This window comes from Anas platyrhynchos, chromosome 1 (assembly GCF_047663525.1).
Source record: "Anas platyrhynchos isolate ZD024472 breed Pekin duck chromosome 1, IASCAAS_PekinDuck_T2T, whole genome shotgun sequence".
Classification (NCBI taxonomy): Eukaryota; Metazoa; Chordata; class Aves; order Anseriformes; family Anatidae; genus Anas; species Anas platyrhynchos.
In genome coordinates, this window is record NC_092587.1 from 89867732 (window position 1) to 89890135 (window position 22404).

Here is a 22404-nt window from a genome sequence, read left to right on the forward strand (position 1 = left end):
TACTGAAGGTGAATCAGGTAACTATGAATTGCCATATACATCATAAGTGTGAGAAAGCAATAATGTCAACCACTAACAGCAACCTGAACTCAAAATCCAGATGTTACGGTCTAATCCAAATGTACACTGAAAGCGAAGACAACCAGTGTAGTCATTTCAGCGAGTTTTAGAGCCTGATCTGAGCTACTGATTAAAAAGAACTAGGCGTTGTATTGTACCTGATTCGGTATCTGCTATTTCAGGCTTACTAGGTGTCACAGGGCTTGAAAGAACAGGTTGAATATCATTGAAAGCTATAAAACAAACAAACAAACAAACAAACAGTTGACAGTATCTACTATTATTGTTTCCATACGTAGCTTTCTGTTCTTATACCTAATTTGCAATGCAGATGTCCATCCATAATAAGCATACCTTACCTTGAAAATGGAGCAGTGCTGGTTTAGAGTAGGAACTGAAGCTAGTGGATAAAGTGACAACTGAAACTAAGTGGCAGCCAACCAAAGCTAATATGATATTAGACAGCATAGTCCACATAACTGAAAGCAACCCAGAAAATATAAAAGATAAAAGAATTTCGGACACAATGGCTAGAAGCACAAAGCGCTAAAAAGAAAAAAAAAAGGAAAAAGGGTAGAAAAAAATAATTTATGAACACAAGAACATAAGAACATAACTAATATACTTCTGCACAAGACTATGTTGTTTTCAGTGCTTTGTTTTCTTCGAAGATGCTGTGAGTTTGAATTTTTTTAGAATACGTGCTTATAAGTGATATTCACACACAAACACGGAGACGTACCAAACAAAGGTTAAAACAAAAAAATAAAAAATTAGCACCAAATACTAAAACAAACAAAAAGCAGTAAGAAAAAGATTTAAGACTCTGGCATAAAGAACAGCAGAGAATATATGTGTGCATCTATCTGAGCATATAATAATTAAACATGAAGGTACCTAATTGGCTTAAAGAAAAAAAATAAATTAAGCTTTAGCCACTTTGAATTTATTTATCAAGGTTACTTCATCTAGGTGTATTTCAAAATACCCTTAATAGCTTTTTGATAAGCAAATGAAAGACTAGAAACACCATCAGATCAGTTTCTCAGTAGTAAGCACACACACACTATATATATATATCTGTATATATCTATATATATACACATATAGATATAGATATATATTTCTCCATTGCCATAACAGCACACTTCACAATTAGCTTCTAACACAGAGCAATGCTCCAAGAACCACAGCCAGAGCTTCAGGAACTTACTATTTACCTGCATCTTAGAGGGAAGGATACATTAATAAGCTTCATACATTTTTAATTTGTACTTGACCTCAAGTTTGTAGGCTTGACAGTCTGCTCACGCAATGCTTAATGACCTCATGGGTCAAAAAACTGCCAGTACTGCCAGGCCACATGCCTGGCCTTGCACACCTGCCAATACAAAAGAAGCTGCCGCCATGAGCTTCTCCCACGTTGTCTCCGAGCGCCACAGCCAAGTGCAGCAGCTTCATCTCCAAACGGTGCTTCACCCCAACACAGGCCCAGAAATCTAAAATCACAACACCACTGGGGAAAAAACACCCGTCCTGCACCAATTCCAGACAAGCAAGAACCATCGGTACCAGGTTAGGCCAGCAGCACCATCAGGTGCTGCCTGATGGTAGCTCTGAACCCCAAAGATGACCCTGTGCTTCACCACCAGGTGAGAAGAGGTAGCGTGCTTCAAGTCCTAGCATGACCTCAAAAGCAGCATGACAGCAGAGCACTCACTTCCAGGTGGTGACAACATAAATGAATGCACAGACAACAGATCGGCTGCCTGGAAAGCCAGCAGCAGGGGGCATGAAGAGAGGAAAAGGAGAAAACGGAAAAGGAAGGGGTTTTGCTAGTTACCCGTCACTGTTTGCTGGGTCGCCAGGGGGGAAGAAGAGGTAGATTTCAGCCTTGGTCGCCGGGTAGCTAAGATCAAACACAAAAACCACCTTCAGGTCCTCACGTTGACTGCCATCACACAGGCGATATCAAGATGCAGCAACAAACAGGGAGATGGAGCCCTGCTCGAGGCAGGCCAACACGTCACAGCATCCCCTCCCCTGGAATGATCCTCCTGGCCTTCAAATGGCAGAGCTAGCCCCAGGTAACAGAGGAAGCCTTGAAGTGGAGGAGGCCCGTACTGCAGACACTTGTCTGCACTTACAAGAGCAGTGTAGCTCTTATTCCAGAGCCATTAGGGACCAGCAGCAACATGCACCTACTGCTCAGGACTGCCAACACCAGAACAGGCTCAACTCTGCAGGGAAAAGCACTGCCCGAGTACCCAAAGGAGGAAGGGAATCGCTGGCTATTTACCCATCACAGTCCTCGTGGTTTCCGGTGAAGCAGACGAGGTGGATTCCGGAGCCCGTCTCTGGGTCGCTACGGTCAGACATGGAAATGATCTTGAGATACCTACACGGTCCTGCCAGAACAGGCTACCTAAGGCCGCACCACTCCCCGTGACAACTGGAAACCCCAAGTCTTCCCTTACGTTAGTCCCTAAGCCAGTGGGCAACATCCCTACTCATCCAGCTAGAACTTAGATGCTCAAGTCTCTGAAACAAGAGAGGAAAAAGGGCTAACTGGCTCCCCATAAGGAAGCTCTGGGACACCTACACCACATCAACAGCAACACCAGTAGTAGCAGAGTTAGCTTTCTGCCATGATGGAACGTTTTGTTCTAGAAAGAAGTTTCTGAAGAAAAAACACATGTAGAGACAGACGCACAGACAAGCGAGGCATGGTGTGATAGACTCTCTCTGCCAAATGGCCCTGCAAAAAAAATGATTTGCAGGTGACAGCAAAAGCAGCAGCTCAGCCATCAGAACCATGGAACTAGCGTGGCAAGTGTTTTCACAAGCCAACGTACATTAACAAACCCAGGTATCGCTCAAAGCAGGTGAAAATGACATCAGGTGATGGAAGGGGAAAAGAAAGACAAACAAAAGTATTTACCCTCCACTGTCCCTTGGATTGCAATGGAAGGAGGAGAAGGCTTCACCTTTGGTCTCTGAGTAGCTAAGATCAAACCAGAAAATTGCCTTCAGATTCTACAGAGGAACAGTGTTTTTCAAAGCAGTACCCGCATGGAGTTGGAAATACACAAAGAGCACGTTACATTCAGCTATTTTACATAAATACCTGCTTTTGTCACAGTATTATTCCATTCTTAAAGCAAGGTAGGCTGGCTGCATTTACATGTATAACACAAACAGTTAACATTTTAGTGAACAGGGCCTCTTGAGCAGAAAATTTACATGGAGGAATCAAGAAGCTCAACAATGAAGTATCTCCTTGTTATCATTTATAAAAGGGACTGATCGCATCACTGATATTATGGGTAAAACATCACTGGTATTGCCACTAGCAAGGAGAAAAAAAAAAAAAAAGGAAAAAAGGTGGGGTTGCTAAACCTTAAAATTGTGCTCTTCATTTTTAAGTATTGCCAAAATACAGAAATTGTAATGGAACTATTTACCCATCATTGTTCTTGTGGTTTCCAGAGGAGGAAAAGAGGTTGACTCCAGGACCGATGTTGTGAAAGCTAAAGTCAGAGATAGAAGCTATCTTGAGATGTTAAGGCCTTCTTGCTACATGTATGAATGCATAATTTTAATCACATCCAAATAAACCAGTATTTCATTTGTGGTTATCAAGGTCTACTTTTTGTACCAAATAAATCACTTTTCTTTTTTTTTTCTTTAATCATTGCATACTACCAAAAGGGAAAAAAAAAAAAAAAAAAAAAAGGAAAAAACCACCCCAATGAGCTGATAAACACTGCTGCTATGAAGAAAAGTAAACAATAACGAAGCATTCTTTATACACAAGATGATTAGAGCTGGATCAGAAATTTAAGCAACACGAATTAACAACAGAAAACCTGAATTCTGGTAGACCATAATGACTGTCTTGATGTTCTACAGTTACTTCTTAACTGTAATAAATGACAGTTTCTAAAATCCATTTTCTAGCACTGAAGTAATAATTTCAAGCTATAAATTGAAACCTAGTAGATTAATGTGTGGCCAGAACTTCAGCCTACATCCAAGATACTGTCATATTTTGGTAATGCCACCTTTTATTTTATCTGGATAACACTAAGCTAGCTCTCACTTCTACATTCCTTGTCATCCTTATAAATCTCAACTTTGGGAAAAAAAAGAACGTATGCCTGGGCAGAAAAGGAAACCATAGCATCTCTGCAGAAAAATACACAGAGGTAACTTCAACACGGAGTTCCATCAAGATCTGGAACAATAAGAAAAACTACTTGTGCTTTCTTAATCAAAATCTGTAAGAATCTCTAACAGAATAGCACCTCCTTAATTTACAGCATCAGGTTTCCTTTCTGGAAGAAACATGAAATACTTCAAACAGACAGAATGTCATATCCACACCGTTAAATGAGCACGGGCTAAAAGAAGAGTCACACCTACTGTCCAGAAGTTAATGAACTGATATGCAAATGAGTATAGTGAAATGCAAAGATAATGGTAAAAAAAATATATATACATATATATATATATATGTAAGTGTGTTATTGCTAATAAGAAAAAGAAAAAGAAGAGAAGAGTAAGTTGATAAAAGTGCAAAGCTAATTCTTAACACAAGCAGAAGACAGGTCAACCAGTAGATACTTTGGAAAATGGAATAAAAGTTTTGGAACTTCCAAACACACTGGTAAGAATATGTTATAGGAAAACTGGAAGAGCAAAGATTTGATGGACTAACAAAGGGAAAATTTCAAACATGGAATTCTTGTTCTGAAAGAACTCCATGAGATTCCTCCAGCCTAAAACAAAACACCTAGAAAATGTAGTAAGACTCCAAATAGGCTTAAAGAACCTTGGCAAACAAACATTAGCTGGAAAAAAACAAACAAACAAACAAAAACACTAATAAGTAATTGATCAACTAACCAAGCAGTTGGTTTTTTGAGAGGCATCACGAAGATCACTGATCACAGCTAAAACACCCGCTCCAGGGGAAATAACATATAAGCAAGTATTTTAGGGTAGTCCTCATTGTGTGTCTAGAAATCCTCATCTTCCTTTAACTGAAAGACTCTTCCATTCGCTCTTTTCTCTCTCCAACACACACACAAACATGCAAAACCGAATCAAACCAGAATTCCTCAGGCAGGTTACTGCAAGGCAGTCCTTCAAATATGAACAACTGTATATGCTAACTGTTCTCATCTCAAACCAAACATATGCCTAAAATCTGTTAATCAGTCATTATTATCATGCTTAATCACATTTTCAACTCTCCTGGAAATCTGGGGCTCATCTTTGCATGGGAATGTCCATGTGTCATTAAAATGATTAACATCAGGCTAGAACAGACATGATTCTATCCATTCTCCCAGACACTGTAAGTATTGGGCCCCTATCCACCATCTGGTTTGGAAAGAGCACAGTGTAACTTTCTTTACAGGCAAAGCATACCGAATGAAAGAGATGAACTTGAATGCGCTATTACGCCAATACGTAGAAAACACTGCTGAATGATTCTGTTAAGGCATTTGATCAGATGTTATTGCTCAGTATGGAAGATGTGTTAGTGATAAATACTGATAACTACCTCTGACAAATAAATGCATAAAACTTAAGTCATCTCCATGTCTTGATTTTAAGAATGTTTAGTTGGAGTGTGCAAGCTTTACCATTAGTTTGCAATTACAAGCAACTGGACAGCTGCTAAAAGTTTCCAATCAAATGCACATTCACTCCACTCCTTACTGCAAGGGAGTTCTGGCAACAACATGAAATGGTCTTTGGATGGAATTGTCATTATTGAAAGGAAACAAAGTATGTCTTCATACAGACACAGTAAAACAAGTAGAACCTTGAGCATTGATATAACTGCATTTGTTCACAGTTGTTCTGCAACACATTGACAAATTTTAATGTAATCTCTGCACACAAGATGTTAAAGAACCCTATAGAATAAATGCTGGCAAGGAAGAACAGGAAAACTATATATGCTTTAGATTAATTATTGAATATTGTGCAAATAATCTAACAAGTTAAATTTTATTGGAGTCTAGCAATAACACCAAAAGTTTGATAACACCATATAGAAGTGGAGCAATTTTTTACAAATATTTTGTTTAATTACAGTGCTATGTAGCTGTTTAAGAAGTTGTACTCAAGCAATGCATTGCGATGCATGCAATAATCATGTTTTAATTCCTATTAGCTTTGGACCTGTCCTGTCTTGTTTACTGGCAGCAAAGCAAAATGTCTAACTTAGATATCTAACTGCTTTGAAGTTATTTGAATGAAGGGATTGAAGGATCTATTCCCTGCTATATTAAACCTTCCATATTCATTCATCTCCATGCAAACTGGATAATCCCACAAAATGATTTAGGTTACCTTTACTTATTTTACATTTATATTTGCAGCTGAATATCATCATCTGTAAAGCATCAGGCTGTTGCTTAATTTCATGTTGCACTGCCAATATGTTGCAGATTTAATACTATTTTTACTGAACCAAAAATGCTGGAATAAAGGAACTAGTCACATTGGCCAAAACTTACTAAACGTGCATGCTCCATTTTAAGGCTTAAAAATCTGTATTAGGTCAATACAGGTATTTGTATATTGACTCATATTTCTAATGTTAACATTAAGTTTTTAAACTGTCTAAGCAAATTCATCTGATTGATCAAACTGTTTTAATTTATTAAAGTGAAAGGAATAAAGATGAACAGGTAGGAAGACCAACTGCATAAGCATTATTTCCACCGAATGTCAGGATAGCAAAGGATCATGAACAATTTCCTACAAGCTAAATACAGCGGGACTCAGTCAACAGAGGGAAGAACTGTCGTGGGGAAAAGAAAAAAGAAAAGTGGCCTTCCAGTTAGATAAGTACCTTGCTAAAGTTAAGGATTCTCAAGTTACTGCCTGTGGAACGCTAACAAAACTGATGTAGCTCCTGCACACAGTTCATGCTAATTCATGCTAACAGTTCACAGACATGCTAAAGCTTATTAACATCAAGCACTGCAATACAGACTTCTTAATATATTAGGAATGTAGACCAAGGACAGAAAAGAGTGCTTATTATTTTGTTGTATCATACAAAAAATTCCTAAATTAGCCTGGTATTTGAGAGAACAAATTAATTACTACATAACTACAGTTCTGTAGTTATTCTAATTCATGTTAACTAGTAACATGCCAAAAGTATGATAAAATCTGTGTTGTAATTTTTATTTAAAACCACATTTTCAACTATTACCAGGTACAGCTGACAGCATTTCTTGGATGCCAGATGTTTCAGATCTTGAAGAAACAGGCTGCTTTTCATCAAAAGCTGAAATAAAATCTGGAGTTAAAATGAAAATGGACCTCAGAGCCACAGTATTTGAACAGCAGCTGTTGAGCAGTTCAAGACAACACAGATGTGATCAAGCAAGATAGCAGCAGCTTTAGAGATGACTGTGAAATGAGGTGCTACATGAACACTGAAGCTGGCATGAGGTGAAGTAAGGTCAATGCTGATATCTCATGCTAGGTAGAATTATTCTTACTGATTTTTAAGTACCTATTCTTTGAAATAAAGTTGATTACAAAGAAATGGTTGAGATGGGAAGAAATAATTTTTTTTTAAAAAGCGCCTTTTATCAAGTAGTCTTCAAAGCAATGTGTTTGAATGAATTTTAGCATTGTCCACGTGATGGCAAGGAATGAGAAATGGTAATGGAATTACATGCTATTTACCCATCACGCTCTCTGTGGTTTCCATGGAGGGAAGAGATGTGAATTCCAGGCCTGGCTCCTGGGTAGCTAAGATCAAATATGAAAACGATCTTGAAATAACGAGTCAGGTTAGTTTTTAAATAAGGTGATCTTTTTCCCTTTATTAGCAGAGCCAAAAAGGCTACATTTATTTTAAATTTCTTGTATGTACATTTTTAAAGTGATATTTATGATAGCTTACTCTGTTCTCTGTGTGTGTGTGTATATATATATATATATATATATATATATATATATATATACACTTTTTTTTTTTTGACACATAAAATCTAATTTTGAAGCATTTAATACAAGACCAACTTTCTGTATCTGATTTTCAAATTCTATCCAATAGCGACACCTGACAGGAAACCCCTTTCCCCCCACCTTTAGTTAGGATAAGCCTTTTAAATAAGGAGTTGCAAATGCCTTCTCATCTGAGATTAGGCATAATGTGATGAATCAGGGCTTAATTACACTTAGAAACATCACTGCATGCACACAGATTGGAAATCCTATACAACTGGCTTGGTGAAAAGCCTGTAGATGTTCTTTAGACAAAGAGACAGAGTAAATTAATGGTTCGTTACAAGAAGCTTTATTTTGTCTGCACACCAAAGCAGACACAATGTGGGATGCACATTAAATCCAGCTAGTCTGCATTTTAAAAAATCCTGTGGGAATGGTTGTCTGCCTAACAAAACCATGTGGTATCAACCTAAAGCAGGATCACAATTCAAAATCTCATCCTACAGACCAATTCTTTTTTTCTTATCTCTAAGATCTTTGGAATCAGAACAGTAGCTTAAAACTAAACAAATTATTGGCAAATATATATGTATTTGTAGCAACTGTATGATAAGTTACATACATGTAGAAGTAGCTGATATAAAAGTTTTAAGAAAAAGCCTGCTGCAGACACTTGGCAGCCAATATGCTGAAGTAAGTCTCTGCCTGTTGAAAAGCAATGCCAAAATGATGTAAATAATTACCGAATCTATTCTATTTAGCCAGTACTGCCCTTGTGGTTGCTATGAAGGAAAAAAGAATGAACTCTAGTGCTGGTTTCTGGATAGCTAACGCCAAATGAGAGAAGTTTAAAACACTGAGGCAGGCTGTGTCGAGAAGATGAGTTATCAAAGGTTGTATCATACTTCCTGTTGATGCTAGATTCATATTCAGCCCAGGGACCTTAATTTCCCCCAGCTGCCACAAAGCTCATTTAATATAAATACCAAAAATGATCATCCTTTGGTGTAAAATGGCTTAAAAACATCTAAGTTTTTGTGATTATATTTTAATGAAAACACAGATGCAAAAAATCAGTTTCTACCCAATCAGTAAGGTCACTGTTTCTGTTGGAAAAAACATGCAGCCAGTGATAGAAACGTGTTCTGACTACTTCTGTGGGCAGCGTTTTATGAAAAACTGAGAAATAGGTGCTTTTGATACTAGCAACATTCATGACCTATTAAAGTCAAAGGACAAGTAATAAGAAATCCAAATTGTCCGATTCTCTACATCTATGGAAAATGCTGTGGTAGTTCTGACAGCACACGCCACAGAGAGCAATAATGCCACACCTGACTAGCTGCTGAAAGTTTTCCATCTGATGAAGATATGATGTGACTGAAATGACCTTGGAAAGCATACAGTTCTCAACTTGAAAAGGAAACAAAAACACTGCACTAATGCGGAGGCAGGATAACTGTCAGTGCCACCCATGGAGCAACAACACAGCTGCATCATGTTTGTGTTCAGTATGAGTTTTATAACAGAAGAAAGCTCAGACATTTCCAAATGTATTGGTGATGAGAAACTGAAGGAACATTGACTGAAGTTTAACAAAATACTAGGGAAAACATGAGTACTGTACGTATGATGTAATAGGCTAAGCCCCAGATGACAAAAAATGTTAATGATTCACTCAATTCCACTTTACTGTTGTCAGATATAACAAGTTTGAAGGGTGCTTGAACAGTTACTGTAAGAGAGAAATACACCATTTCCTCATGTTAGGATTTTAGATCACACTGTCTTTCACAAATACATTGCTAATAAATTCACTTTTCCTGTAGCTACGTTACTAAGTTGCATTTAACTAATATAGCAACAAATGCAAAAAGCTGCTGATGTATTAAGTTTTAGAACTATGCAAATAAAAAATCATCAGTACTTGAGCTTACTAATTTCTCAAGGTATTTTACAGTTTATACTGCCAGCCTTTTTGAATCTGGGCACTTAAAATTAAAGACCAAATCCTTCCTGAGACTCCTACTATTGTGTTTATTTATTTAGTAAATGTTGAGCACCAACAGTTTCCAGGTAATTTCTGTGTGTTCAACAAATCTGTAAATAAGGGTATTTCAATCAGGTCATACAATGTGTATCTTTGACACACAAGCATTGTACAACACTCAAGTCCATTTAGTAAGGTTAATGCTCATTGCCCTTAAAATATTGAAGCATACTCTTATAAACACATCAAGAAGAGATGACAACATCATACTACAGTATTATGCTAAATGCAGTCCTGAAACCTTCATGAATGATGCTCTTAGGAAGTAATTTTTTTTTTCTCTGCAATTCTTGAAGTATTCCATACTAAATCTAGTACACTAATCAACCCACAGCTTCTAAGACAATTGAATGAATTTCAGAATAACCAATTACTAGATATGCCACATAATATTTATGGAACGCTAAGCATTTTAGATATATTGAATCCTGAGTGTCAAGAAAAAGCCCGGGTTTCATGAAAAGTTGAAATGAAAATCTGGGCCTAAAATGTTCTAACAACCCCAAAGACAACAGAATATTAGAAGGAATCTGGTAAAGGAAAACAAGCCATCCAGGCAGTATCAGTCCAAATGGAAGCAAAATGAGAGATGGCTTGCAAGTCAGCTGAGAAATTACTATTTTATGACAACAGTGAAATTCTTTTAATTATTCTCTATTAGACAGGACTCCTATAATCTAGGAATTTGCTTTCTCCATTTTGAAGCTCCAGGAAATTGAGCTGAATTGCAGCTCCAGGAAAACAAACAAAAACCTAACTAAGTAAAAAAGGAACAGCAAGAGACAATAATAAGCTCTGATAGTCATTCGTCAGTAGGTCAGTACCAGAAAAAGACTTTGTATGATGGAGAGAACTACAGAAGCGTTAAAAAACAAAATCCAACAACAACAAAAATACGACTCCAAACAGATCAAATGAATGTGATTGCTACCCATAACTGTTGCTGATGACTTAGTTTCTTGGGAAATCATAAACAAAGATATATACAATTCAATTTTAATTGCAGCTGAATGGAAAGCACATAAATAAACCCAAGATAGAGACTCGTATGGTATGGTAATGAGAAACACAAGAGAAAAGGAAATACAGAGAGTCCTTTGTAAGCCACAATAGCTCCAACTAATTTTTCATTCAGAAGCCAGTTTTGCATATGCTTGCTTTGTTTTCTGAGCACACTATATTGCAGAACTGAGATATTTTAAAGTTGGTCCCCCAAAAGAGAATGGTTGATATAACAATGCAACAAAACACCCCTTGTTTAAATTGTCCTAGCACGAACTGAAACACAGCTGAGAATAGCTGTGAGAAAGCTCTCTACCTTTTTTATGACCAGATTCTGGGTAAAATCCCATGCTCAAATATAAATGCACATATTCTGCCTAAAAAAAATACATTTTCTATAAAGACGGAGAAAAAATTAATGGTTAGAAAAAACAACCATAAAAATATCTTTAATGCCAAAACTCTGTACTACAGCAGTCTTTGGAATATTACCTTTTCCAGAGACTAGTTTAAAAAATTGTAATAGGAAACAAACATTCAGCTACAAGATCTCTTTAAGAAATGCCTACTAGCTAAAGACAAAACACTTCCTCCCAAAGGATAATCATCATCTTGAAAACCTGAAATTCATCAAGCTGGACATTTGTGTCTCACCTGCTAAATTCTGTCCCACCCTCCTCTCCAACCCCTCAGTTATTATCCTGAAAAGGCTAGAGCATACTTTACTTACTTGAACATAGTGATGTAGGCATAAATCACTTAACTTGAAGCCAGATCTGCTGGATACTGGCAAGTATTAAATGTAACATGAAGCATTAATGAACAAATAAAACACCACTGCATGCAATATTAAAAAGCTAGGAGAAATAAACATCAGAATAGTACTATTTCAATATCAAGAAAGATCAAGGATTGGAAATAAAACAAACATAATTTACCAGTCTCTGTCTCTGACATTTTTGCAGATGCAGGTATTTGGGAAGTGGAAGTAACATGAAGAAGGTTATTCGAAGCTGGAAAAAAAATGTGCCACATTATTTAAATGATACAAGAACCATCACTGCCCAGCTGGTGTGCGCGCTGTCTCATTTGAATGGGCCTGAGAAAGAAAGACACCTCCTCTGATGGAAGCAGTGGAGAAATGGCAGCTGAAAGCAAGGTGGAGTAACACGTTGTCCACTAGGCAAGCTGTCATTTCGTCCCCACAGACAACACTCGCAAACAATGGAAAAAGCAGGTCATCAAGCAACAACTGTGTAACAAATGCAGCAGGCGCTTCTGCAAGCCAAGCTGCACCCACAAATATCTGTACTCTCTTTGGCAGATGACAATGATGCTGGATGGTCTGAAACAGAGGATGTGAATGGGAGAGAGGGAAAGGAGAAAATGGAAGAAGATGGGGTTTTACAAGTTACCCGTCACTGTTTGCTGGGTCGCCAGGGGGGAAGAAGAGGTAGATTTCAGCCTTGGTCGCCGGGTAGCTAAGATCAAACACAAAAACCACCTTCAGGTCCTCACGTTGACTGCCATCACACAGGCGATATCAAGATGCAGCAACAAACAGGGAGATGGAGCCCTGCTCGAGGCAGGCGTACACATCACAGCATCCCCTCCCCTGGAACAATCCTCCTGGCCTTCAAATGGCAGAGCTAGCCCCAGGTAACAGAGGAAGCCTTGAAGTGGAGGAGGCCCGTACTGCAGATGAGCCCCCAAAAGGAATCCAAAAGCTTAAATGTGTAGCTCTTATCCAAGAGCCGTAAGGGACCAGCAGCAACATGCACCTACTGCTCAGGACTGCCAACACCAGAACAGGCTCAACTCTGCAGGGAAAAGCACTGCCCGAGTACCCAAAGGAGGAAGGGAATCGCTGGCTATTTACCCATCACAGTCCTCGTGGTTTCCGGTGAAGCAGACGAGGTGGATTCCGGAGCCCGTCTCTGGGTCGCTACGGTCAGACATGGAAATGTTCTTGAGATACCTACACGGTCCTGCCAGAACAGGCTACCTAAGGCCGCACCACTCCCCGTGACAACTGGAAACCCCAAGTCTTCCCTTACGTTAGTCCCTAAGCCAGTGGGCAACATCCCTACTCATCCAGCTAGAACTTAGATGCTCAAGTCTCTGAAACAAGAGAGGAAAAAGGGCTAACTGGCTCCCCATAAGGAAGCTCTGGGACACCTACACCACATCAACAGCAACACCAGTAGTAGCAGAGTTAGCTTTCTGCCATGATGGAACGTTTTGTTCTAGAAAGAGACAGACGCACAGACAAGCGAGGCATGGTCTGATAGACTCTCTCTGCCAAATGGCCCTGCAAAAAAAATGATTCCCAGGTGACAGCAAAAGCAGCAGTTCAGCCATCAGAACCATGGAACTAGCATGGCAAGTGTTTTCACAAGCCAACGTACATTAACAAACCCAGGTATCGCTCAAAGCAGGTGAAAATGACATCAGGTGATGGAAGGGGAAAAGAAAGACAAACAAAAGTATTTACCCTCCACTGTCCCTTGGATTGCAATGGAAGGAGGAGAAGGCTTCACCTTTGGTCTCTGAGTAGCTAAGATCAAACCAGAAAATTGCCTTCAGATTCTACAGAGGAACAGTGTTTTTCAAAGCAGTACCCGCATGGAGTTGGAAATACACGAAGAGCACGTTACACTCAGCTATTTTACATAAATACCTGCCCTTTTTACGGTATTATTCCATTCTTAAAGCAAGGTAGGCTGGCTGCATTTACATGTATAACACAAACAGTTAACATTTTAGTGAACTACACCTCTCAAGCAGAAAATTTACGTGAAGGAGTTGAGAAGCTTAACAGTGAAGTATCTCCGTTATTATTGATTCTAAATGGGACTGATCACATCACTGAGACAATTGGTATTTCCACTAACAGAAAAAGGGCCAAAACAAAAACAAAGAAACCAATGGTCTCCTACAGACATTGAAATGACCCTGAGATACCTACAGTCTTGCTACGGCAGTCCAAACAACACCCCAGAATTCTCAATCACATCAAAGTCACATCAGAGCAAGATGTGACATTTTATGGCATTATCTTATGATAATATATGTAGAATCATAGAAACTGAGCTATTCCAAGGAACAGGCCTGGATATACAATCCTTTACAGAACAATGTAAGACAAAACAGCACAGGACAATCTTGCTACTTGTTTCAGGAGATTTTCTTATGTTTATAAGAAAATTTACTTTTGTATCACTTCACCATTCCACTGCAAACTTCTCTAAAATTGCAGCAGATACAACAGGTTTTTCTCTCTCCCCCTCTGCCTCCTTGTCTCCCCACCAGTTACACAGCAGTGTGTACTCCCCAATTACAACAGTGTAAGTCAGAATAAACTTTCCATTTAACAAAGTGCCACTGTGCCTTTTGGAAGACTGCCTAGACGTCAGGAGAACTACAATGAAGAGAGAGATCATTACCAGCTGAGACTGGTGGCATTTCTGGCATGCCAGATGTTATGGATCTTGAAGAAAAAGGCTTCGTTTCACCTAAATCTGAAAAGATAATCTTCTGTTAAAAGACTTACTTACTTCAGGGCTACTACAGACAGCACATGACTCAGCAGACAGAAGTTGCATTGTTAATATGGAAGTAGAGGGAAATTTGCCTGCAAGCCAGCTAGGAAAGACTATGTCTCATGAACTGGTTGGTGGTGTGCGTGTCAAAATGGAAGCAGTGAAAATTCTTATTGCTGGTTAAAAATCTTAAAACACGTATTAAGATTTGGAGGTAGTAAGAAAACACCTTTTGATTTAGAAAGCAGACAGTGGGCCAGCTAACATAAAGCCAGTCAAAACAATCTTTTCACAGAAAAACTGCTCAAGTATATGTTAAGCCCCTCTTTACCTTCCACTGTTAAGTGCTCTTAGCACAGGAATAAAACTTGGAACGGCAGCTCCACAGCTGGGAACCTCAATAATGAGAAAACCAAAACCAACCAAAGACAGCCCATTCCAAGGCCCCTCAATCCCCCATCTATCACAATGAATGACAAGTGCAAATGAGAGTCGAGTTAATTGCAGCAATAAATGGTATGAATTACTGGGATGGTGACAACTAAAGCAAGGAAAAGTTCCAAAAACAGCTGTAAGGATAGAGATGGAAAGTAAATCATTAAAACTAAAGAAAGGCAACTTATCAATTTTACCCAATGTTGTTTCTAACAAATGAGGTTCTGTGGTAACTACAGGCATGGTTATCTCCAGATCAGTAGTATATCCAGCTGCAGAAGAAAATGTAAATACACCTGAGAAACAGCTTCACGTAAACAAATTAAGGAGGAAGATTTGGGGAAGGGAGAGAAAATTTACCTTCCACTGCTCTGTAGAAGTCAAGATAGATTTGTTTTTATAACAAAGCATTCTTTGTTTTTTTTCTGAGTATTTTAAATACCCTCTCTACCTACTTGGCTGAAGACATTATCTTACTTTCCCATCTGTAAAAATGTTTACAAAGGGACTGAAAACTAACATATATATAGTTACATGTAGATTTGACTTAAAGAGCATCTGAAAAAAAAAAAAAAAACAACAAAAAAAACCCAAACCAACAGATGAAAAATTTTCCATCATCAACTTTTCCACGTCTTTCCATTAAGGTAAGAATTCTTCATAAAATCTAAGAAAACAAGTGTATTTTCAGGAGATGAAAGTCTCTCTGTACCACTTCATTAAGTAACTTAGGTCAAGGAAAGAAAGTGAGAAAGAAAATCTTATCACTGGAAAAGTATGTCTTACTTGACTATATCACTCTTATTTGACTTTTGCAGCCTTGCAAAAGTTAGATCTTTTCTTGATAAACCTGTCAGATCAATACTGCCTTACACAGGCAGCATTGTGTATCTGTTGCAGTCTTGCTTTTCATCTGTGGTGTGCCTGGTCCCAGGAGCTATGGCACTGTTATAGGATTTGAAAAATTACCATATAGGGCAACAGCCAATAGGCAGTATGGAATAATTGTCTGAAATGATAAATACGGGAATAGCAAACTTTTTGGCACCCCCCCCCCCAAAAAAAAAAAAAAAAAAAAAAAAAAAAGAAGTTATGTTTCTGAAATAATATTACTGTAATTTACCAGTGTCTGGTATTTCTGAAGCTGTAAAAGTTTGAGTAGAAGTAACATGAAGAAAACCGTATGAAGCTGGAAAACAAAAACAAAAATCATGCCATATTGTTTTAAAATTAAAAGAACCATCTACAACAGCATTATCATTTTTTTTTGAGCTGAAGAAATCTCTAGCTAGTATTAAACACGATATCCTCCAGAAAGGTAAGACTCTCACATGTAGCATAACCAATTAAATATGAGTTCAAAACAATTGTATTTATTTAGAATACTATGCACAGATGCATAATGCAACTGATGACCAAACTGTAAGCAGAACCACACAAGAATTTTTGCATTAAAAAGGAGAAAGGCAGCTCAAAGAAGAAAGGGAACAAATTATGAATAGAAATCAGCAGACTGGAACAGTATGGAATTTTTCCCTAGGATTCCAGGGATCAAACAGGAGGATATCCTGGTGCTGAAACTAGAGAAATAAAGTATGACAAAGCAGGAATGATACCAAATGAAACAAATGAACTGTCTTTTGTCAGATGTGAGTGGCTGACACTTCCAATTGATCTTCCCTTTAGTAATGGATTTCCTTCAAAAATTGATTTCCTCTAAAAACATATGCATCTGACATTTCACTATTGGCATGCTAATGAAGTGAAATCTATCCAACTGGCTTTGTATACTTTTTTTTTTCTCTTTTGGGTAACTGTCAGTGGCCCCACATAAATAACCAGTTCTTAACACCCAAGTCTCCTTATCTGTAAAATAAGAGTAAAGTCATCAGAGACATTTTCTAAAGATCAAGTAGCCAGTGTTTAAATCTTCAATAGCATTGTCTTCATAGTACCGGTTTTGAGAACTGGCTGTTTAAAAGTAACCACATCTATATTCACATAGGAAGGCTAAAAGCAGTCCGATATTTTCAAACTGTGTTGGACTACGCAGTTTCCATTCATCTCTTAGGACTCTGAGCACTTCAGCAAGTCACGATACTCTACCTACAAAACTCTGGTGTGGACAGAGCTATTTAAATTTAGCATTTACCATAAATCTGATACCGTTTCAAAGCTTAAAGTTACATGTTGTAGCCAAACATGAAAATAGATAGTAAAAACACCTAGCAAAACAGTAGTTCAGTATTTCATTTAAAAAAAAAAAAACATCATTTAGAATCCTGTAATTTCGTATAGCAATACCATATCTGCAGTTATTCTTCATGATGTCAAACTGAACAGTTTAATGAGAAGCACTATGTCTCTTCTGAAAATTCCTAACAGTCAAGAGAATTAATCTTAGGAGAAATCATTACCAGACTTGGTTGGTTGCACTTCTGTGGTACCAGATGTTTTGAATCTTGAAGAAACAGGCTGTGTTTCATCAAAAGCTGAAAAAAGAATCTGAGCTTAAAATGCTGAGACCTGTGACTTAATGGGTTAGCATAAGATAGCTTTGTGAAGGCTGTGAAATTCCAGATGATGGTAATGCAAAGCTAAGCAAGATGGCACATTGCCTGGAAGTAAGGTGCAAGACAACCGTGTCATAACAACAAGGGATGATGAGTCCTCTGGCCTTGTAATTTGAGTCCCACGTGCCCAAAAGAATGTTTATCAGCAAGAAAAATTTATCTCATTAAATTTTCTAGGATAAGAGCTTTACAGTAAGTGAGAACACAGTAAGATATGACATTATCTTCAAGCAGTCAGTTTTTTAAGCCAGTAATAAATATGTTTTTCAAATGATTACACAGACAAAAATGTTGAATAAGCAGCTCTGAGAGTTGGTAGCCAAGATTCTAAGGCAGATTTTGAAATTACCATTTGCAGATCTAAGTGATGCTAAGACAATTGAAAAAATATGGAAATAATCCACTGATTACCTATCTCCATCTTTCTGGTTTCTGCTGAAGGTAGAAATACAGATTTCAAGGTTGGACTCTGAGTAGCTAAGAGCAAACATGAAAAAAAAAAAAAAAAGTGAGATAAACAGGTAGACAGTCTCCCTGCAAAGTGGTATGAAATTTAATCTTAACTGTAACTATCAAGTTTTTGTTTGGTTTGAATCTTTCTTCTTTCTATACATTTTTACCCTATTCAAACATTGTCATACATCAAATCAGGCTGAATCTATATTACTCGAGAGGTTTTTCTTCACTGTCCAGCATCCACAACCCAAACACATTTGATATAACACTTTCAAGCGTGTACCAACTGGTTACTATTTCATTATATATAGCTATTTTAAAGGAAGGTGTAATAGAAAAAGCAAAAAGGAGTAAGTAAGATGAAGTCAGTGAAATAATCACGGAAGTGAGTGAACAGCATCTTTCATTTGCTATGTTGTAATGAATACTACTACAAAGCCCTTAAAGTTATTTCACTTAGAAGCACAGGTAAACTGAAATGTGCTTGTTTTTGTAAAAGCACACAAGCCATCAAGATGGAATTAGGTTTTCTTACCTAAAGTCCAAGATGAGTATATTTCCACTATGTGTGGGCTTTACAATAGTGTTCTGCTTCTAACAAACAGATCCTACTAAAAGTCAACCATGTGTACAGGCCAGTGAGTGCCATTCCTTCCAGTAAACAAATTGGTACTCATTAATGCCTGTTTGAATTATAATATATTTGAAAGAGAAAATTTCCATCTCTATGTTTAATTGCTCTTTATCAAAACAAGGTTTATCTTTTTGAAAAGCAATTACCTTAGAATTTTAAAACTCATCTTCTTTGAGATCGCAAAAAAATATTCAAACAAGGTGTGGGGCTCATTTTTAGTGCAGACAATATGAATATAATCCAAAAAGTGAACATTTGTGTTTCATATATTGGATCCGCTTTCCCATTTCCCTTCAATCCAGTATGTCATACTAATAAATATGATCCCAGGTTACCATAATGATTTCTATAGAGATGAAAATAATACAAACAAAAGCCATATGATTCACAGCTTTTGTCAACAAAAGCTTCCTTTGATCCATTATGTATGAACTATGAGAGCTCTCCCAAAGGCAACAGAACAGTAAGGCCACGTTAACAAAGCTATCTTTTCAGGAAGTTTTGAATTCTTTCTGTGTGGTCAGTATATTTAGTTTATAAAATAAGGGAGATGTCTCCCTCTGGTACAGTCTAGATAGAAAAATAAAGAAAAAAGCCTTCTGGGGAACTAGGGCAGAATACAGGTCACATATACTTAAACATCAGGAAATAAATTTTGCTTTCTTCACTGATTATATAACCCGAGGTGATCACAACATGCAGGGTGATTTCACAGAGCAGTGAAATCTCCCATATGTGACCACTCAGTCACTTTCACACAGTATCTGAGTTCAGCACAGACTTCACTGGAAAGTCAACAGACGCTCCAGTTGACCCAATGGCAGGGTCCAGCCTCACATAATTAAATCCTAGTTTTTGCTATATGGAATTATTTGGCAGAAATGGAATACATTAAAACAAGACCAAAATAAATATCTAAAACACTTATGTTGCCTCAATTGTTATTACTTTACCTTTACCACTGATAACAGCATAAAATTAGATCATTATTCCCCAGCAGAAAGAAAAAATACTTCTCATCCCTTGTAATTTCCAGGTCTTAAGCTACATTTCCATCAAATATGTTCTTAAAACACCGAATGACTTTCTATCCGATGCTACCTCTACCAGCATTTAACCGAAATTATTTCACTACAGTGAAAACAAATATGTATCCCCATTCCCACAAACACAACTGGAAAAGAGTTCTCAAAAATTGTAACAAATTGTGAAGATCTTTCACATATTCTGCTTGGTTCAAATACATGTATGCACTTCAAGAAACAAGAGCTAGTCCTGGAAATTATTTTAAAATTTGGCAGAGTGCATTAGGTAAAAGTATGTTGTCTAAATAAATCAGCACTACACAATAACTTCTTGTCTAAGGCTTAACGAAATACCAATCCACACTGACATAAGATTACTCCAGTTATCTAGTGAAAAGAAAACCACGATCTGTAATGGCACGGGTGCAACTGTATAGCTCTGTAATATGGTATTGCCACTGCTGGTAGCAGGCCATAAACTTTGTACATAGTTCAGGACCCAGGCCTGGCAGGTCTGCCTTGCCCAAACTCTCCTTGACATGCCTATAGCTTTGGTTTGCTTTGGTCTAGCTGTAACAACTCCTCCAACTGACTAAGTGACTGTATCAATTAATTTTTATTGTTTATCTTCTCGTAGTACTATATAGTACCACAGCCTGTCACTACAATAAAACAAAACTAGACTGAGAATGAAAAAAGAAACTTGCAAATTTCATGAAGAAGAATCTAATTGCTGCCATCATTTACATTTACTGAATGATATTATTGCAGTTCAAGTCTTAAAACCTATCAGCTAAACAACAACGACAAATATCAGGTATTACAGGTAATTTTCCATGGAAGTTTACTCGAATTTACAAACAAAGTTATTACCAAGTTGTGTCAACGGACTTTTTGGAGCATCAAAGATTCTGGATCCAGAAGGAACTGGGTGTATTTCATTAGAAGCTATGATAAAAGAAATAATCAAGGCTTTATTTAATAAAGAATGCTGCAAGGAACAGTATGGAAGTATATTTTGTCTTATAAAGCACTCCTGAAACCAATGATGTTAAACAACAAAAAAGTGGTTCCAACCTAGAAAAAAAAAACACAAGCACATGCATCTTGGTCACTTTAAAAAGTGTGTGGAATCTGCATGAAATCACACTTTCTCCCCCAAACACGATACTAAGAATCATCAATCAGAGGAAGTTAGTAATGAAAATCCATCAGTAACTATGGTCACCTAGTTTGAAATTAAGTAGTAACGCATCCGGATTACGTTTCATATCTTCATCTTAAAAAGCACAACAACAACAACAAAAAAACAAGCAAGATTAATTATGCTTAAAAACTGATTAAATGTTAGCATGAAAAATAGATTGATGTTTTAGCTTCAGTAAATTCTGGAAACCTGCTGGCAACTCTAAGAGACAAAAGAGAGTATGACATTAGCATGAATCAATAGGAATACGTAAAAAGATCTTAACTGAGAAGCATTAGCAGTCCTCTTCACAAGGAACATTTGTATTTCTGTGGTGGAAAAAGCTCACGGGCTTCTCGTTTATGAATCATCATCCTGTATTTATACCATTTGTGCTTTAGAAAATCAAAATCAATATATATATATATAAATAACCAACAGTTTGGGTTCATAATTTTGCATAGTTTGGGGATTAAAATAAAGACAACAAAATCAACGCTGGAGAACGTAGAACTATGAATGCAAGAAGAAAGTAAATGCTGTTCCAAATCACAAAACTAATTACAATACTTATAAGAAGTTAAGATCTTTCATTACAAGAAAACTCTGAAAATAATAAGAATAATAGAAAAAAAAATCTGTAAAGCTTCTTTTTTTTTTGGCCTCCAGGACAAACACAAATACATCCTGTCACACACAAAGTAAAATTTTCCTTTTGCATTACTGTTGATGCTACCTAAACGAACCTGTCATCAGAGGAAAATCATTGAGGTCGTTATTTCAATTGTATCACTGAGGTTATTTTACTGATGGAAATTTTCTTTGTTGGTTTTATAAATCACATAAACAGAAATCATTACTTTGAAAAATAACATTGAATCAACCAGTCAAATCTGCTAGCAATAATGATGTACATACTAGCCACAGCTCAGCCAGAGCTAGATGCATTTTGGTTTACATTTCATCTTTGAGTTACTAGAAACAGAAAGGGAATCAAACATTTTTAATTAGGACTTCATTTGGAGTAGCTCAATAGAAAGAGGATGTAGTAGAAAAATTCTGCTAGAGGGAAAAAAAAAAAAAAGAACCATTTACTGGACAAAGAAGGTAAAAAGCAGCAAAATTAGTTACCCAGTATGTTTTGAGTTTGCAATTCGGGTTTAGGCGTTGATTTAAATTCCTTAGGTCCATGCTTTCTCTCAGCCTGAGCTAGAAAAGAAGAAGCTTTATTTAATTTTGAATCCATCTGAGCTTTTCTTTATCTACTGCTCAAAGCCCACTGTCTTCCTTACCGCTATTTTATGCTATCTGATTAGAATAATTTCTGCAGTGGCTCAACTTCATCATGTGAAGTCCATATGCATTGGATTTATTCTGTTGCAATTTTACATAAGCAAAAGGAAAATATTAGTCAAAAAGAACAAAGCTAAGATTGTAAGTTCAAACAGC

The 22404-nt window shown here is 37.2% G+C and overlaps 1 protein-coding gene across 42 annotated transcripts in view; it reads right to left on the reverse strand.

Moving 5' to 3' along the window:
- The window catches only part of LOC101801420 (target of Nesh-SH3), a 154056-nt gene that overhangs the window by 66120 nt on the left and 65532 nt on the right, over positions 1-22404 (reverse strand). For 11 of the 42 annotated variants that reach the window (XM_072023550.1, XM_072023541.1, XM_072023489.1 and 8 more), the window contains exons 11-28: positions 22087-22164; positions 20643-20717; positions 18066-18131; positions 17499-17573; positions 16205-16270; positions 15279-15353; positions 14551-14625; positions 13599-13661; positions 12984-13049; positions 12520-12585; positions 12043-12117; positions 7786-7851; positions 7304-7390; positions 3525-3590; positions 3002-3064; positions 2360-2425; positions 1904-1969; positions 219-293 (exon numbers count right to left, since the gene is read on the reverse strand). In XM_072023550.1, the coding sequence (XP_071879651.1) occupies positions 219-293; positions 1904-1969; positions 2360-2425; positions 3002-3064; positions 3525-3590; positions 7304-7390; positions 7786-7851; positions 12043-12117; positions 12520-12585; positions 12984-13049; positions 13599-13661; positions 14551-14625; positions 15279-15353; positions 16205-16270; positions 17499-17573; positions 18066-18131; positions 20643-20717; positions 22087-22164 (1269 nt within the window). The remainder of the gene's footprint in view (positions 1-218; positions 294-1903; positions 1970-2359; positions 2426-3001; positions 3065-3524; positions 3591-7303; positions 7391-7785; positions 7852-12042; positions 12118-12519; positions 12586-12983; positions 13050-13598; positions 13662-14550; positions 14626-15278; positions 15354-16204; positions 16271-17498; positions 17574-18065; positions 18132-20642; positions 20718-22086; positions 22165-22404) is intronic. The other 31 variants (XM_072023450.1, XM_072023469.1, XM_072023460.1 and 28 more) reach the window with 31 other exon arrangements.